Source organism: Pyrgilauda ruficollis, unplaced genomic scaffold, assembly GCF_017590135.1.
Source record: "Pyrgilauda ruficollis isolate IOZ18807 unplaced genomic scaffold, ASM1759013v1 scaffold35, whole genome shotgun sequence".
Classification (NCBI taxonomy): Eukaryota; Metazoa; Chordata; class Aves; order Passeriformes; family Passeridae; genus Pyrgilauda; species Pyrgilauda ruficollis.
Window position 1 is genome coordinate 5598939 of NW_024524934.1, and position 13864 is coordinate 5612802.

Genomic DNA, 13864 nt, shown 5'->3' on the forward strand with positions numbered 1-13864 from the left:
ACAGCAAGTTTTTGCATTGTTTCTCTCACCCTGTTTTTCTGATATACTTTGCTTAAAGCAAAATACAGAATTGTTGTAAGATGATCATATCTAGGTTTGTTGTATGGTGATCATATCTAGGATCATATCAGCCAGTTGATCAATTACACCTTCCAAAAGTGCATTTTAAGTGGAACTATACTATGGTTTTCTTAAAAAACCCAACCAAAGCATTAAAAAATAACAAACACCCCACAAGAAACCCCTCCCCAACAAACACCACCTGCTCCTGCTTATTTTATAGTTGTGGGAGGAGGCGAATATTAGGGAGCATAAAATTACTTTGAGTTTGTGATGTTTTCTGAAACTGACTATGAATACTTTCTCTTTTTTTTAGGAAGCTTCAGCTATGACTGAAATCAATGATGACCTAATAACTGAAGGTAATGATAATTCTATCACTGGAGGTTGAATTTAGCCATATTTCTGCCCTTTAACAATACAAGCCAGTGACTATTGGATAAAGAATGGGTTATAGCTAAGATGAAGTAGAATTTTAAAGCTTTGCAGTAGGTTCTTGTAACTTTGCCTTCATTCTCCTTCTGGAATGGTCTGTTGGAGAAGATACTATATCTTTGTATTGATTCTGCTAAGATTATTGTATGTTAAGCTTATTAGTAGAGACATCTTGTAATAGTGTCCAAAATTTTTAATTATCCCAAAATCTCTGCTTCATGTGAAAATACCAGTCCTAGCATTTGACTGCACTAATTCCAAAAGAAGCTGGACTTGTTAGCTTTGTTAAAATTCTAGGTGAGTAAACATCTTACTAGGTGTATTATTAAGTTTATTAAATCGTTAAATTTACGTAAAGTACACTTTGTTAGGCATTTACTTCAGGTTTTCGTGTGCAGTTCTCCCATGTTCTGACACTTGTAATTACCAGGCTTTTATTTTCAGATCCACAGCTGTACTTGGATGTTGATGAAATGAACAGACAATTTATGGAGACAAGTGAAGAACTCTATGATGCCCTCATGAATTGTCACTGGCAACCTCTGGATACGGTCACTTCTGACATCCCCTCTGCTATTTAAGTGTCTTATATAGCATGACCGTTATGACCAAGGTGCTAAAATTACATTTCTTCTACATTACTCTAGATCATAAGTTTTAAAGCACAATGATAGGTTGGGGGTTTTTTTGCTATGCTTTTGGCAGTTTCTGTAATCTTTTTTTGTTTTGTTTTGTTCATCACTTGGAGCATCTTGAAATCATGTAAATATTCTAGAAATGTAAAGAGTTCAATGGGGTCTAAAGATAGACTTGCCTGTGTAAATAAAATTTTGTTTCTGCAAACTGGCCAGCAAGGGATTTTACTTATATATGCAAAACACCTTCTCCTTCTGGCTTGTGGAGTTTAGCTGGAGGCAGTGGAGGTATTTCACTTGTCTTTGGTATGGGCATCAGCACTAGCAAGAACCAGCTCTCACATACTTCCAAGATACCCAGGCAATCTTACAAGGTCTTAATCTTAACATGCTGTACAGTTTTAACATACAGAAGGGTAAACTCAGAGCTGCTGTTGCTGCAAACATTCCAAAGACTAAGGATGATACCTACTGATAGTTTTATTTCTGCCCTTCTTGTTAGTCTTCTCATCTGACCTTTTACAGCAAAGAAACTGGTGTAATATAATACGTGTTCTTATCCATAAAAATTGGAGAAAACCCTGTGGTTTAAGGAAGGAAGAAAAACCCATCAGGAATTAAAGTATCCCAGTATCCTCTTCAACTAAGTTGCACCCTATCCTAAACATATGTTATTTGTTCAGTCTTCATGCTCAGATGTTTCTTAGTGACAAGGTTTATAACACTTTAGGATGACAGTTCTCAGTATTCAAGTCAGAAGAGGTTAGGGGAGATGGCAATGAAGAAAGTTCTGCTTTAAGATAGCAACTTCTGAGTGGCTTCCTCTAAACTGTTCTTACCTAAAAGTGTATAAAGTATTTTCCAGTCATAGGGTCAATTTAAACTCCTGTTACTACTTAATGTACACAATGAAATAAATTTAGGCTGGAAACAAAAGTACTTCCTGAAGAGAAAAAGGTAGAAATTATCATGTAGCTAATACATGTGAAAGGTACTCAAGGTGTTTTGGTACTGACGTGTGTTTTGGGAGCAGTCTAAACAATAATTGCTAGGATAGCAGGGGTTTTTTTCTTTAATGACTTAATTACATTGAAGTGGTGGTCATAACCTATATGCTGTTCCTAAATGTGAAACTTGTACTGCATTGCAGAGTGATGACTTGGCACAGCAGGTCCCTTCTACCTGCTCACCAGAATCTCCCTCTTTTCACAGTTTAATTTCAGCTGGGATTTTTTTTAAGTCCCACCCATGAAATACAGGTGGTCTAAACTAGAAAAGTCTCTTGGTGTGATATAGGAGTTTCATTCTTCATGAATTTTGTGCATTATGTATGTAGAAAGAGAAAACAAAAGTCCTTCATTTAGGCAGGGAGATTACTATCACAGTCTTTGGCGAGAACTAGTTGCAAAATGGCTGAAAGCTGGGATTTTGTACATTAATGTTTCTCTGGTGTGAGCTGGTCAGTCTTTGGAGGGTCACAATAGGGAAATTAATAATGAGAATGTGACAGAAAGTGGGATAAATGAAGCAAAGAGAATCTGGATGGGGAAGGGAATCGTGTGTCTGTATAGAATTGTTTCACAGGATTGCAGAAGGGAGGAAGCTCAAGATCATAGATGCAGGCCCCTAGAATTTGCTTGTGGGGATGTTAAACTTTCAAAACCATGCTGGATTTGATGTCACTTCAGTTGTAGTGCACAGTGGTGCTTGAGCTTGGTAGTACAGACCAGTTGCTAGGCAAAGGATTTTGTATCTAGCGAGCACCGTCATCACAAGCTGAAGATTATAACCCAGGCAGAGACCTGGCAGCTTCCTGCTTTGAAGTGCATATCCTGCTTTGCATAGCATTGTTAGTACCTAACACCGTACTTTACTTGCAGCAAGTAATTTGTGGAAACCTTTCATTGTGTTATCAGATACTAAGGGTGCATGCTGGCTTGGTAGAAATACTATAGAGTAGCTACTGATTTTTTTTTTAGCTTTTGGGAGGTTGATCCATGTGTGAATTATGTAATAAGGAGCCCCTGTAGTTGTGTGATTTCACTTTGATCAGCACTGTATCACCACAGCACATAAACCTCAAGAGTCTGTAGTCACCATATTTATGCAGATTTTACATCTTAGCAAGGTCTCCACACTCTGCATTAGACTGTTGTCAGATACGCACCTTCTGTTCTGGCCTGTAAAGTACCCCTATAGTGAAAATTCTGTTCATGAAATGTAGTGAAAGAGGTTGTTTGGGCCATTAGTTGTGCAAACCTGAGAAATGTCGGGGAATACATTTTCTTTAGTCAGCACAGAAGAAAAGTGAGGTGAAGGGGACGTCTGCTGGTTGCAACCTGTGTGATAGTGTTTTAAATAGCTCTCTTTGTTTTCTGTCTCGTGAGCCTTTCTAGTCTATGCTGCTTACCAGTTAGGAGTGTATATATGGGATCAAGATACTGTGTGCAGCACACTTCTTTACTGTAAATGCACACTGAAAAGGCTTCTGTATTGGTGTAAGCACAAATTTGAGAAAAAGTGAGCGCATCAGATCTGCTGGCATTCATTGCTGAGACTTTTAACTGAGGAAACTTCCAGCACTGGTCTGTAGCTTCCAGCTACTGCCTGAATTAATGAGCTTACACAAAGACCTGAACATGTTCATCATACAGATGCCTGCTCTCAATTCTACAAAGAGCTGATTGCAGTAGAAACATTAAAAAAATTTATTGGGAGCAATGTTTTCAACACCACACTATTTCACTTTGGTTGTGTTTTGTCTGTTTTACCCAGATGAAATGTTGTGGGTTTTTTTTAACTCTGAAGGGGTTTTTTTGAAGAATATCTAGTATTGGTTTTATAAACTCTTCATTGTACCTAGCTGTGATAGATAGTGCCTTTACCTGAAACCCGCTTATTTCTTGAAGAAGAGTAATGTTTTTGTTTTCCACTTCTCTGAACAGAAAAGCTTTAGTACCATGGTTTGAGGGGCTAATGATCCTGCAGTCAGTGAACAGGGAGAAAAAAACAGGCTAAAAACCAGTGAAGACTGAAAAGTGTTCAAAAAGGTTAAATGGTACTTAAGCCGTGAATGTTTCTTTTTGCAGGGATGCTCTTGGACCAACAGCTTCTTTCTAGTGCTACCTCAAAGTAACTTGCAGATATAACTCACAGGGAAGATTGATCAAATGGTGATGATCACTATCATTCTGCTGGAGATACATATATATTTGCCTTTTGTTTTGTCTCATTTTTAATGACAATTATTTAACTTCAGTGACTCATGTCAATAGATGTTGTTTGACTACATCAACAAGTATTTCTGAGTCATGAGTTTCTTTAAAGGTATGTCACCATATGGAAATTGTTCTAAATAGGTAAAATAAGTAAATAAAGCAGCACTTGAATTTACAGAGCAAATGTCTAGTGTAGCTGCATTTGACATGTATGTGGAAGAGAAAATGTGTTTACAGCTTACCTTAATATTCTTGGCATGCATGAAGAGGGAAGCTTCTTTTAAATTTGTTCAGCTCCTACCTGACCAGCACAGGAATGAATTAGTCAGTTCCCCACACAGGTACCATTTTAGAAGCCAGCATCGTCACTAATGAATGTATGTTACCAGCGGGCACAGTTTCCATCCCCTCTGTAAATCTAGCTCTTCCCATAATGGAAACACATTATGCTAGCCTTCCTTCCCCTCCTCTTAAGCTGAAAGCTAGCATGGTAATTAGCTCCTGGACAAATGAGTTGCAAATCCAGGTGAAAATACTATTTTTTGTTTTGATAATTATGTTGATGTAGATCTTGACATGCCCATTGTGGAAGCAGACCACTTGTTCTAAAATTAGGCCGCAGCTGCAGCACACCAGCCATTTACACAAAATGAGGTGGTTCTTGCAAGTGACTTCAGACAGGTATATTCCAGGATAGGGATAATCTATCACTGCAAGTCATTCCCCTGCATGTAAAATTGTATTCCCAATTGCGGGGCAGGAGAGTAAGAGTGTAGTTTATGAGGAGAAATATATGGAAAGTAACTCCACTCTGCTGGGTATTGGATAATGGTTATTTCCTATAGATAATGAAAATGGGACAAAGAAATTGTAAGAGAGCTGGGAAGACCCCAGTGAACTTCAGAAAAACCCAGTATGAAGCAGAGATGAGGCAGCACAAAATTCCCCAGTACCATTTCTTGTTGCAGCTGTTCTTATCTAGCTGCTGCCTGTTGACATTTCTGCCTGCTTTCAGAATCACTCTTCTTTTTTTTTTTTTTTTTTTTTTGGTGGAAGGGGGGGTGTGGTGCATCAGGGCTCTGTCCTGAGTAACGTTTTTATTGACTCGAACATAGGGAAGATGCTTGTGATTTTCTGCAGTGCTCAGCTCCATCCTTCCCACGGCAAGTTGATACTAAAAATAAAATGTGAAACCATAATTTTTTCTCAACTTTACTTTCACTAAGATAAAAACCCCACATTTTTACATATTTTAACTTTGTAATAGGAATGCACTCTTCCTCATGTTTTGAGGAAGTAAAAGCTAGGGCGAAGCTTTTTCCCCGTACCTCCTTTCCACATGCCACCACTAACCGATGAAAAACCTGCACCTGCTGTTTCTCTTGCTCACACAAACCCACTCGCTACTGGCAGCCTGGAGGCGCACCGCAGACTTCCCGGTGCCGTTTTTCCTGCCTCGTTCTCCACGCTGTTCCTGTCCCTTGGGGGAGTTTCAGCGTGGATAACTTGTGTCCATGGGGGCAGAGTGTCAGGAGGACAGAGGCAGGCTCTGCTCGGTGCTGCCAAGCAGCAGGTCAAGAGGCAAGGGGCAGAAACCTATGCACAGGAAACTCCACCGAAATACGAGGGAAAAAAACCACTGCGTGAATGATGGCAGACTGGAACATGGTGCCCACAGAGGTTGTGGGGTCTCCCTCACTGAAGAAACTCAGGAACTGTTCGGATGCAATCCTGTGCCATGTGCTCTGGAACGACACTGCTTTAGCGGAAAGGTTGCACCACATGACTCACTGTGGTCTCTTTCAACCTGAGTCATTCTGTGAAACTCCGCGGGAAGAGGGGAGACGGCGGTGGAATCACCCGCGGCGAGACGCGGGCACAAACCTCCGCTCTTAGCCCTCGAGGCGCCCCTGAGCTGCGCCCGGGGGCAGACGATTCCCCCGCCACGTTCCTTTGCGGGTCGCGGCTGCTCCCAGCGAGCGCTTTTCCCGCGCAGCCGGCCCGGCCCGGCCCGGCCCCTCCCGCTTCCCTCAGAGCGGGGGCGGTGCGCGTGCGCGGGAGCGGCCGGGCCGTCGGCGAGAGAGGCCCGGCCGGGCGCGTCCCCGCGGGGACGGTGACAGCGACAGCGCTGCCGGGCCGCGGCGGAGCACAGCGGCCGCACCGGGAGGAGGAGGACGAGGCCGCCGCCGGCGGCGGGCCGGATCGCATCATGGCCTCGGGTGGCAGCGGCGGCGGCAAGATCCGGACCCGACGGCACCACCTGGGCGCCGCGAAGCCGCCCTATGCGAGGGGCAAGCAGCAGGTGAGGTCGCGGGTCAGCCCCGTGAACCCCTTCCCCTCCTAGCCCGCTTCTCCCCGGCGCTCCCCTCAGCGGCGGCAGGAGGCGCCACGGAGGCCCGACCTCTTCCCTCCGCCGCCCTCCCCCCACTCCGCACTCCACGCAGTCCCACGTGCGCGGCTTCGGGCCGGGGTTTCCCGGTGGAGCGGCCCGTGGGGAGGGAGGAGGGAAGGGTTTCCCGCCGGGGCCGTGGGGATTGTGGGATTTCCGGGCGCTCACCCCGCTCCGGCGCCGCCGGGCTGCGGGGGGATTCTCGCCTCCCCTTTGTCTCCCGCCTGTCCCCCGCTAGGGCAGGAGCAAAGGCGGGAGGAGGAGGAGGAGGAGAAGGCGGCTGGGAAGGGGTAGGTGCGCATTCCCTCTCCTCGCGGTTGGAGCGGGCTGGCTCCCGCTCCGTGGGATGCTCGTTTTGTTTCCGGGCTGCCCGGTTAAATCTTGATTAAATTGAGCTTAACTGGCGTATCAAGTTAGAGTTACTCGTCAGATTTAAGTGCATCGCTTCCAATATTTGCTTTTCATGACAAATTCCAGCTTGCAAATGAGTCTGTGAGTGTGCTGGATACTTAGGCATCTTCCATCGTAGTTTCTTTTTTTCCTTTTTTTCCCCCTTCTTTTATTTCCTTTTCTTTTTCTTTCTCTTTTTTGTTTTCTTTTTTTCTTTTTTTTTTTTTTTTTTTTTTTTTTTTTGTAGGATGCTGCCTGCGAAACCCTTAGGTTTTCTTCAGTGTCTTGTCTGTGCCTAAACGTGCTGGTGCAAAATGTAATTCATGAGGCATTTGTTCTTTGTGTTGTAGGACAGAATAGATAAATAACAGAAAAAACCCAGTTTTTAAATTGCAGTACATAGATCCAAAGATCCTTCCCAACTGCTGTTTGTCAGAGAATTTCAAAATGCTTGGAGACAGTGCTCTGGAAATGCCTTTCACGTGTATTTATGAACCTGAAATTGACTGTAAAATCAAAGCATTTACGTTATTAAATCAGTAATATAAGCCAGGAGATTAAATACTATATGTAAAATTGAGGGCATGTTACGCATAAATTGTTGCCCAATTAGTTTTTATTATTTGGGAAGTACTATACTTAATCCTTTGTATAGCACACTGATCAGCAGTGTTGTCCTTGTAAAGCGGGCAGGGTGACGCTTCATCTAAAGAATCACTGCACTGGCAGAGCAAATGTTGAAAGCTCTTACGTGAACAACGGAGTAATGTTGAAATTGCAATATCCTGCACGTGGTGATACTGTGTAGATAACTGATAAAACAGATTAATTTAAAATAATCAGGTGAGATGGTTTTCTGATTATTCTATTGTCTGTTACCTCTGTGTGTTTTCTAGTAGGTTTATTTAAACAATGGGGCAAAGCAAACACGTGCTTGGGGGGATAGCTGTGGGATTCTGCCCAGAGCATGGATGCTGAAAGTCAAATACATCAATCAAATTAACAAGTAATGTATTGGGGAAGAAATGCTAAATAGTCAGAGAGATAGGTGTCAGATATGTGCATTTGTTGTAAGGGATGGCTTTTTAACTCTGTGTAGCTTGCTAACCTGCATTACATAAAAAGATGAACTCTGGGTAGACAGCTGACTTGAACTGGAATTAATTGATAAGTGTTCCTATTTTCAATATAACATCCACTCTGCAGAAAGTATTGTGTGGTTTGGTGTTGTCTCTCAGTAATGAGTTTGGGAAGACGTGGAAGTGCTCAATGCAGTCTGGATATGATCTCCTGCTCCCCTAACTATTGTCAGTAAGGAAGCTCATGGAAGTACTGTGTTAAAACTGTTCTAAGTGCTTGGGGTCAGGGCTGCAGTCCTGAAAACTCAAGTGTCTTATCACCAGGCTCCAAAGGTGCCTAAGCACTGAACGCCATGTTGCTAATACCTTTGAAGTTCTTGGGGTGTTTGATTCTTTTCCACTTGTATGAAAGATGAGTAGCATGATGCCCGGCTTACAGTAGTAAGTCTGTTGTGTGCTTTTCTATAGTTGTTATGCTTTCTTGATGTTGTTATTTTGCCATAATCTCCCAGGGAGCTTGGTCAGGTGGGAATTCTCCAGTCATGCCCAGCGTGCTGCAGAGTCAGTCTTCCATTAAGAGCAGCAACGGCTTTAGAAGACATTTGGAAGAGGAGATGCTGCTGCTTTTCAAAGATGATTAGCTGAAGCATTTGTTCAAAATGTGGTAGACCCTGCTTCAGATTTTTTTTTTTTTTTTTTGCCTAGAGACATCAACCTACATCTTCCACTTTCTGGGCAAATATCCCAGTTGCCAAGCTGTGTGTTGTCTTTGAGTTCTTCTGACTGAAACTGTGTTATTATCCAGAAAAAGAGTGTGTGATTCATTGAGCCAGGAAGAGGATGTATAAGATGTTACCTTCCAAAAGTGGAGACGTACAGCCTCTGATCCATGATTTCAGAAGTTATTTGTTTTATATATTCCTGGAATAAACATGGAAAGTGCAGAATTTCCTGCCCTTTTCTCCCCAGGTGCCTGATAGAGCCATATTTCATTTTGCTTGCATGTGTGTTTTTTTAACTGTAGAGTCTTTTTTTAAACCAGTCTCAAACAGGAGGGATGAACAGATGCTGCTTGGAGGATGTGACTTGCAGCTTGTATTTTCTCTTGGAAGATGGAGCTATGAGTAGATTTCCCCCACTAGTGAAGGAACTAAACCACGGTATTTTTTTTTTCTGGGCTACCATCCTACTTTATAAAAAGTGCACTGTTAGCAGCTGTACTATTAAACCCAGAAACAAAAAGTAGCAGCACCATGAGGTAAGGACAGTATCCACTCACTTATCATGAAGATTTGAGGTGGGGGAGTCACATATCAGGATGAAAAGAGTCTTTTTGCATCTCTTTGGTTGGTGTTCTTGGAGTAGAATTGTGGAGTCCTTCCCATTGACTGTGCTTTCTTAGGGGTAGAGTTGACAGCTCCACACTGAATGCATTGAGCTGTGCTCAGCACGCTCTTTACTTGGCCATCCCATGCTGAAATATCCTGCCTCCTCCTGCACTTTTTAAGGAGCTTAGGCACTTGGGTTAAAGTTACAGCTTCTTTGAGAGCTAAGCACATACCAAGTGAGGGAGCTGTTGTGTCCAGCATCTGGGTTTCATCTTCCAGATGTGGCCCCAGTGTTTCTAAGTGCTGGTTTGTCCTGGTCATTTGGATAGACTGATGATGGGAATTACCGATGCCTATGTGTTAAATGGGAGGGATGTTTGCATTGCTGGATTATTAAACTGCTTCTAGAAGAGTATTTGTATGTTCCTATTGTTCATTTTATGTTTAATTTTGTGCTTTCCTGTGTGTGCTTGTGCTGGTTTAACTTGGAACAGTGCCATTCTCATCCAGGTAACAGATTTCAGAGATTTTAAGTGTGACTTAAAGGCGAAGAGAATAAAATAACTTTTTGTGGTAATTTTTTTATTTGAGTATTAAGCATTCAGATGAAAGAGTCAGAGAACTTTGATTCTCCTGCACTTTTATTTATACTCATACAAGCAGATTTAAACATGAGAAAAAAACAGTTACCTGAAAAGTTTTTATAACCTTCCCATAAACTATATTCACGTTAAGCTTTAGCTTAGAGCTGTTTGATATTAGAGATAATGTCTGTAGATTAAAACTTCCGCTGAGGAGTGGTGTTTTCCTTTTTTCTACATGTGTATGTGCCAGTGCATATTTATAATGTAGATGTCCAAATCCAGAGATGCTTTCCTTGATGAAACCAGTGTAAGTCTGTGCATGTATTATAATTGGTCTTGTGCTGATGTAGTTAGGACTGAACCTGACAAAGGGAACCAGAACGCCACTGGAAGCCACTTTCACAGGTCTGGATCATGAAAGCCCCTCTGGATTTGTGAGTTTCACCAAGTCACTTGAGACATCTTGTAAAATTCTTCCCAGAGGGACTAGCTACAGGACTGGGAACTGAAAACTGTATGCAGCAGTGTCTACAGCATTGCATTGTTGCCTGCTGCTGTCTTGAAGGTAGGCCTTGCTTGGCAGGGAGTGCAGGCAGTGGGCAGAAGGGATCGTACAAACCACCGGGTTTATTTTGTGAGGAAATTTTGAAACTCTGATGCTTAAGGGTTCCTAGAGTATCATATTGAGCAATGTAACCTAAGTAATGTTTCATAGGCCTTAAATGGGAAAATACTAATTTTAAAAGACTTTATTAAGAATGTCTGTATGGACCTACACAAATACCATTGTATCAACTCCAGTCAACAGGATTGGACCTTGAAGCACACTTAATATGGTTGTATTTGTATGAAATTCTGCTTGATTTGGTTTAGTAGTAAGCTAGCACATTGAGCTAAAACAAATAGATTTGAAGAAATGTTTAATGTGTATTTGAAGATTTGTTTTAAATGATGGGCTGATAGTCAACATCAGAAGTTTTGTCTTTGTCTCAGCAGTATGATACTGTATTAGCAAAACAGGTGTTTAAATTTGGCACTTGGCTTTCTACTGCTACTGTAAAAAATCATGTATCCTAATTGGGAAGAACTTATAAAACTGAGATATTGCCAGTTTCCTCTCATTTAGGCTAGTAGTACTGTACACTTGTACAAATTGCAGATGATGATTGCTATAGCATTTCATTAATATTCTAGGGTTTGTTTCAAAGTGTTGTGACAGTCTTGGAGGCTGTGAAGTGTTGGGGACAAAGAGTATTAGTGAGTGGTATCTTAGGAGGAGAAAAAAGCAGATGAAATAATTGACTGTTAGCTGGGACACTGCAAATTGTCTTTGGTTGCTGGCAGCACATCACTTCCTCTGAGTTATTTATTCCTCCAGTCAGTAATTAGAACCAGTTCTTGCTCCCCTGCCATGGACAAGCTGAGCTGCTGCTGATTCTAACAACTCGGCAGGACAAAGTTCAGGATCTCTTTTGTGTGCCCAAAAATGTTTGAGAAAAAGTATTCCAGGTTGCTGCAGGTGGTGGGCTGCCATAGCATCATGTAATGAATTCATCACACACTGGGATGACTGGCTCAGTGGAAGTGGGGCAAATGGTGGATGTTGTTTACCTGGACTTTAGCAATGCCTGCAGCATGGTCTGCCATGTGATCCCTGTTGTCCACTTGGTGAAATACAGACTTGTCAGGTGGACCGTAAAGCAACTGGAAAATTAGCAGGACCATTGACCTCAAAGAGTTGTGACCAGCAGTGCAAGGATCCCGGGGCAGCCAATTGCTAATAGAGCTCTCAGAGGTTGCTGTTGAGGCTGATGCTGTTCCATGTCTTTATTAACAACCTGGGATGAAGGAATGGCAGGGATCCTCAGCAGTTTCCTAGATAATACCAAACCCTTGGGAACTTCAGCCCTGTTGCATAATGAAGAATAGGGCTGTCATTGAGTGAACTTGGCAGAAGTGGGCTGCCAAGAACCTTGTGAGTTTTAATAAAGGCAAATGTGAAGTCCTTCATCTGGGGCAAAACAACCCCACCTACCTGCTGGACAGCAAGTTGAACGTGAGTCAGCAGCATGCTCTTGAGGTAAAGAAGGCTAGCTGCATACTGGGAGGTATTAGTAATTGTGTGCGAACGATGTTAAGGGAGTTGCTTTTTCCCCTGCATGCAGCACTTCTAGGACTGCATCTGGACTGTTGTGTCTAGTTTTGGCCTCTCCAGTTTAAAACAAGACAAGGAAAACATACAGGAGTGAGTCTGGTTGAGAGACGCCAAAATCATGTTGGCTTAGAGAACTGGGTGTGTTCAGATTAAGAGCAGCAGATACCTAATAAGACTATAGAGAAGGTGTAGTGAGGCTCTTCTAGGAGATTCATAGCAATACAAAGGGACAATGAGCTCAAGATGCCAAAACGGAAATTCTGATTTCATAATAGGAAAAATCTTTTAGCTGTGAGGCTAGCCAGCATGTTGGAAGAACTGCCCAGAGATGTCTCAAAACCCAGGTGAACCTGCTGGTTTTGGCCATTCTCTTGAGGAGGAGGTTGTGGCAGTAGGTGATCTCTGGGGTGCCATGCAGCCTCTGTCTGTGTGTGTGTGTGTGTGGCTCTGTCAGCTGCTGCAGCTGGACCACGCAGCACACACGGGCATGGTTTCAGCTTAAATGTCACTGTTGCTCTGGGTTGGTAATCCTTTTGCTGGTCCATCTTCTAATTCTGTCTTTGGGGTTGTGCTGTCTCTTGAGAAAGGAAGTAATGCCTCTGTCTCACTTGCAGTATTTCCAGAGTAAATTGCGAGCTTGCCCTCAGAAAGAGAGTAACTAAGAGGTTTTTTTCCTAGGGTTGTTGTTTTGCTGACCAATTTTTGAAAATGTCTTCTGTCTTTTTAGTGGTAGGTCATGTGATACCCTTTTCCATTTTTCTGCTATTAAGTTGTAAAAAAATCTTGTGTTTTTTGCTTTTTGATGTTCTGTGTAATCAATTCAGTATTTATTTTACTGCACTTGGCTTGGTGCAACCCCAGTATCAATGCAAGCTAGGGCACAAGTAGATGGAGAGCAGCTCTGCCAAGGACTTGGGGTTGCTGATACATGAGAGGCTGTGTATGAGTTGGCAATATGTGCTTACAGAAAGCCAAACATATCCTGGGCTGCCTCCAAAGCAGTGTGGCCAGCAGGTTGAGGGAGGGGATTCTGTTCTTCTATTCCTCTCTGGTGAGGCCCCACCTGGAGTATTGCATCCAGCTCTGGGGTCCTCAGGGCAGGAAGGACATGGACCTCTTGGAGTGAGGCCAGAGATGGGCCTCAAGAATTGTCAGGGGGCAGGAGAACCTCTCCTATGAAGACAGGCTTATAAACACGTTTGAGAACCGAAAAGGGACTTTGAAGCACCGTCCCTGGAAACATTTAAGGTCAGGTTAGATGGGGCTCTGAGCAACCTCATCTAGTTGAAGATGCCCCTGCTCATTGCAGGGAAGTTTGAACTAGATGACCTCTAAAGGTCCCTTCCAACTGAAAACGTTCTATGAACCTATATGTGTTGCGATTAAGTGCAGGATTTTTGGGTGGGTTTGGCTTGAGACTACTGTGGTTTTTTCAACTAAACTTGAGTTCATCTTTGCATTCCCATTTGCTGGAATGAAATGTGTGTGCTAACACAGATACATCAGCATGGATTGAGTCCTACACCTGTGAATAGCACATACACAATTCCCGAATACATGAGCCAGTAGAAAATTTTCTTACTTCTTGCTG

General features: G+C 42.8%; 2 protein-coding genes across 13 annotated transcripts in view; both read left to right on the top strand.

Moving 5' to 3' along the window:
• Positions 1–4527, top strand: part of LOC121357817 (tRNA selenocysteine 1-associated protein 1-like) — a 13305-nt gene extending 8778 nt beyond the window's left edge. For 7 of the 10 annotated variants that reach the window (XM_041475445.1, XM_041475449.1, XM_041475442.1 and 4 more), the window contains 2 exons: positions 377–422; positions 940–1338. In XM_041475445.1, coding sequence (XP_041331379.1) covers positions 377–422; positions 940–1076 — 183 coding nt within the window. In that variant the 3' untranslated portion in view covers positions 1077–1338. Of the gene's footprint in view, positions 1–376; positions 423–939 lie in introns of all 10 variants that reach the window. The other 3 variants (XM_041475451.1, XM_041475452.1, XM_041475443.1) reach the window with 2 other exon arrangements.
• A 1901-nt stretch (positions 4528–6428) lies between these two features.
• Positions 6429–13864, top strand: part of NUP153 (nucleoporin 153) — a 43854-nt gene continuing 36418 nt past the window's right edge. For all 3 annotated transcript variants that reach the window (XM_041475433.1, XM_041475435.1, XM_041475434.1), the window contains exon 1: positions 6429–6650. In XM_041475433.1, coding sequence (XP_041331367.1) covers positions 6558–6650 — 93 coding nt within the window. In that variant the 5' untranslated portion in view covers positions 6429–6557. The remainder of the gene's footprint in view (positions 6651–13864) is intronic.